This window comes from Microcebus murinus, chromosome 1 (genome assembly GCF_040939455.1).
Source record: "Microcebus murinus isolate Inina chromosome 1, M.murinus_Inina_mat1.0, whole genome shotgun sequence".
Taxonomy (NCBI): Eukaryota; Metazoa; Chordata; class Mammalia; order Primates; family Cheirogaleidae; genus Microcebus; species Microcebus murinus.
In genome coordinates this window covers 13394426-13399165 of record NC_134104.1, presented here as the reverse complement: position 1 = coordinate 13399165, position 4740 = coordinate 13394426, and the positions used below count along the sequence as shown (strand labels likewise).

Here is a 4740-nt window from a genome sequence, read left to right as displayed (position 1 = left end):
GACTTGTAACTATGTTGGTATTGTAAATATATGTTATATAAGAGACATAGAAAGAAGGTAGAAACTTATTATTTAAGTTTCTGATCAGGAACTGAGGTTTTCAGTATAAGAAAAATGAGAATCCATTTCAAAATCAAAGAGCTTAAATGAAAGCCCTCTAAGCTTTAATTTGAATTGAAATTGACAGTTTGAACTCATGATCATTTTTTATCTTTATCTTCTTTTTTTAAAGAAGAGACTTTTAGGCTGTCTTCATTGAAAAAGCATATAAGCAATCACAAAGTAACACAATGAACAACATCAGTGTCAGATTGTCATCTCTAAATATCAATGGTTCTCTTAAAAGGAGGGGGGGGAGTCTATTCTAAATCTAGGGCAGGAAAGATTAAAGATGAGCCTGGAAAATCTTGTCATGCAAGAAATCAATGAATTTATAAAAGACACTACTAGATTTCTATCAAAAAATACATAGTTCAAATTAAAAAGGTTTCTGCCAGCCTGTGATACGACAATGTGACATCAAAAAGAATAGTAACTGCAATTGATGGATATATCTCAATTAAAACAGTATGATACTGGCATAAAGACATATGGACCAATGAAAGAGTATAGAAAATGCAGAAATAAACCCACACATATACAGTCAACTAATCTTTGACAAGGATACTAAGAATACACAATGAGGAAAGAATAGTTTCTTCAATAAATGGTGTTAAGAACTAGATATTTGCATACAAAAGAATATTATAAATATTAGACCCTCTTCTAACATCGAACACAGAACTCAACTTGAAATAGATTAAAGACATAAACATAAAGCCTGTACCTGTAAAACTACTAGAAGAAAACATGGGAGAAAACTTGATATTGATTTGGGCAATAATATGACACCAAAAGCATAAGTAGCAAAAGAAAAATAAACAAATGGAACCAAATCAAACTGAAAAGCTTCTGCACAGCAAAAGAAACAGCAACAGAATGAAAAGGCAACTTACAGAATGGGAGAAAATATTTGCAAACCGTATAGCTCATATCCAAAATATACAAGGAACTCCTACAACTCACTAGCAAAAAAACAAATAATTCAATTTAAAAATGTGGTGAGCATTGCAAAGGGGAAGGGCATGCCTCTAATCTTCGCTTGGGTGAGGCAAAGACATAAAATCTAAACAAAATGTTTGTACCCTCATAATATCCTGAAATAAAAAAATTAGATATTAAAAAAATAAATAAATAAAAATGGGCAAAGAACCTGAACATTTCTCCAAAGACATACAAATGACCAACAGATTTAGGAAAAAATGTTCAATATCACTATGCATAAGGAAAATGCAAATCTAAAGCACAAAGAACTATCACCTCACACCTGTTGAGATACCTATTATCCAAAAACAATAGATAACAAGTGTCATTGAGGATATGGAGAAACCAGAACCTTTGCACACTGTTTGTGGGAATGTAAAATGGTGCATCATCTATGAAAAGCCGTATAAAGTTTCATCAAAAAATTTAAAATACAGCTAATTAATAATCCAGCAATCACATTTCAGGGATATCCAAAGGAATCAAAACCAAGATCTCATAGGAGTATCTTTGCTCCCATATTCTTTCCAGCATTAATCACAATAGCCAAGACATGGAAAACCTAAAAGACCATCAATAGATAAATGGATAAATAATATGTAGTATATATATGCACAGGAATAATATTCAGCCATAAAAATGAAGGAAAATCTGACATATATGACAAAATGAGTGAACCTGGAGGACATTATACTAAGCAAAATAAGCCAGTCACAGAAGAGCAAATATTTCATGATTCCATCCATAAAAAGCATCTAATAGCCAAAATCACAGAAACAGAGAGTAGAATGATGGGCCTGGGGAAAGGGGAAAATAGGAGAATTGTTCAATGATTAAAAATTTCAGTTGTGCAAGATGACTAGTTCTAGGGTTCTGCTGTACAATGTAGTTACTATAGTTCACAATACTGTATTGTGCACTTAAAATTAAGGCAGTAGATTTCATCAAAACATCAATGAGTTTATGATAGTGTTTAACCATGTTATTTTCATACACTGCTAAGGTATACACTCATTATCCTGGAAATTGATAAAACAAAAGAATGAAGTATTTATTTCCCTCTCCTAAATGAGCTGTTTTATTAAAGAAAGCTTTCCCCCCTTTGTAGAAAAGACAATGTAGAAGAAAAGATAGCATTTTAGAGTCAATATTTTAGAACTTCTAGCAATAATGGGCCTAGGTAACGATCACTGAATGCAAAAATCTATAGGTATAAAGTTTATGAGGCAGATTGTAACATGAACCCAATGTGCAATCCCAGCATTACTAAAAGAGAAACAATGGGCCAAACAGACACCATGGACCTCCTAATATTATGCAATAAAAAGTACACAAAATGACCATAAAATTATCATTCTTGCCAAAAACTAATAAAAATAACCAGAATCACATCAACCTTCTTTCTATATCTACTTGCAGGTACCATGAGGGATAGAGGAAGGTACAAAAAGAAAAAACAAAGAATAAATCAGTCATGTCCAAAATTTAAGAATTCTATACCACAATAATATAGTTTCTTCAAAAAATGAACTGTTTGGAAAAGAACCATTTAAAAAGAGTTACAGGACATGCCTAAATGTAATGTGTGTGTCAGTTTTTTTTTAAAAAGTCTATAACAATGTATTTGTGAAGCAATCAAGGAAAACTGAGCCTGAATTAACTATTAGAAGATGCCAAATAAATTTTTTTAATGTCATTGGTGTTACAATGGTATTGTGACTATATATATATATATTTTTAAACTCCTGTTGTGATAGAGATATATGCTGAAGTAGTTTTAAGAAAAATTCTGCCTTGCCTGGGATTCATTTTAAAATATTCGGCAGAACTAACAGTAACTACAAACAATGTACAGGATAGGGAACGGATAGCAGAATATTGTCGGTTATTAAATTCCAGGGACGTGTCTATAAAGCTTCAAAATACAATTCTATATACTTTTATGCCTGCATAAAATTTACTTATTAAAGTAAATAACGAACAAGAAAAATCTTACCTGACTCTGCTGAATAAACTCTATTATTGATGAAAGTTATTTTTCTCTTTGCAGAAAATTCTTTCATAAGCAAAAGTTATGATAGAATTTTAAAAGTCAACATTTCAGAAACTAGTCAATGATTAAATTAGATCAAAAAAAAAAAAAACAACTAGTCAAGTATGTTAAGCTAAACAAAGTCTGAGCAAGGCTTTTAAAACAAAAATAAGAAAAACACATTGAGGGCACATGATTTGATCATGGGACTGCTGACTCCACAACAAAGTCATCTTGCTTATGAAAGCCTTGCCTGTTGTTTAATGAAACGAAGATTCCGGAAGTGCACTAATGCAAATTAGTCAGAAACATGTGATCGACAGGTCCTGAGACGGACGGGGCCCGCCCACCACTGAGGGTGTATATAAAAGGGCTGACCTGTGACGATGGTGATCATCAAACTGAAAAAGCTGACTTCTAGCTCCTCAACCAAATCCTCCAGCTCCTGAAACCATGTGCTACTACGGCAACTACTGTGGAGGTCTGGGTTATGGCTACGGCGGCCTGGGCTGTGGCTTTGGTGGCTGCGGCTATGGAGGCCTGGGCTATGGTTATGGCAGGTACGGATATGGCTGCTGCCGCCCATCTTGCTACGGAAGATACTGGTCCTACGGCTTCTACTGAGGAACTTCCGGAGAAACGCAACCTCTTGGTCTCTTGCACCTGTGTTTCCTGAATCTGCCTGCATGATTGCTCATACGAATAATCCATTTTTCCATTCTAAAATGTCACCATCATCCTGAAGTACCTGAAAAAAAAAAATAGGTCATATTCTGTAAGCCTCATCTAAAATCATTGAAATCATCTGAAATATTTCATAATTTTTTTAAAAGCTTTGTCTTTGATATTGTACTGCCATTAAATTGTTGGTTTTGATCAATAACTTGGGTGAGAAAATTTTAAATGTATTTTAATAAACATTTATCTCATTGAAAATATTGATTTGTTACATTTAAATTGATTTATATTCATCATTTGTGTGTGTGTGTGTGTGTGTGTGTGTGTGTGTGTGTGTGTGTGTGTATTGGTAAATATACCATTTCAGATAGGAAGAAGAAAATATGAGAAAAAGAGAGAATGGTGTATTTAGAACATCCTGAGGTGACAATGATGTTTAGATTAGTCCAACTTCATGTATATTTCTATTTCCCATAAAGTAACTCTTTTTTCATTCGCATGCTTCTTAGTTTAGTGTCAGTCCTTGAACAGGACTTTGGGTGAATTTATTATCTTGCATTTGATTTATCTTTTATTTATGTACCCATTCTGTTAATATTTGTCAACTCAAATGTCTCAGACAGACTATAACCACCTTATTGGCAGATTCTGACAAGGTTTCACATTTTGATCTGTCATGGAGATGTTAAACCCCATTGTACCAATGCAAATGTTTTGAAGGTATCTGTTCATCATCCCAACTTTGGAGGTATCCAAGTAAAATAATTCAATTTAATATAGCTCCTATGGAATATTTTAATACTTTCAAATAAAAATTTGCAACATTGCTACATCTTATAGCACATAATGCTATCAATGAGAAAACATCACAATGGGAAGCATAATTGACAATAATAGAAAAACATAATCCATTGCTTAAGTGAACGGCACATAATAGGTCCTCAATA

At 33.1% G+C, this 4740-nt stretch overlaps 1 protein-coding gene across 1 annotated transcript; it reads left to right on the top strand.

Moving 5' to 3' along the window:
* The first annotated feature begins 3568 nt into the window (after positions 1-3568).
* Positions 3569-3739, top strand: LOC142871522 (keratin-associated protein 20-2-like). Its single transcript, XM_076004538.1, has one exon. It carries the CDS (start codon positions 3569-3571, stop codon positions 3737-3739), a length of 171 nt encoding a protein of 56 aa, XP_075860653.1.
* Positions 3740-4740: the final 1001 nt, after the last annotated feature.

Coding starts and splice junctions, on each gene's coding strand:
- LOC142871522 (XM_076004538.1), top strand. CDS start 3,569: ATGTGCTACTACGGCAACTACTGTGGAGGTCTGGGTTATGGCTACGGC.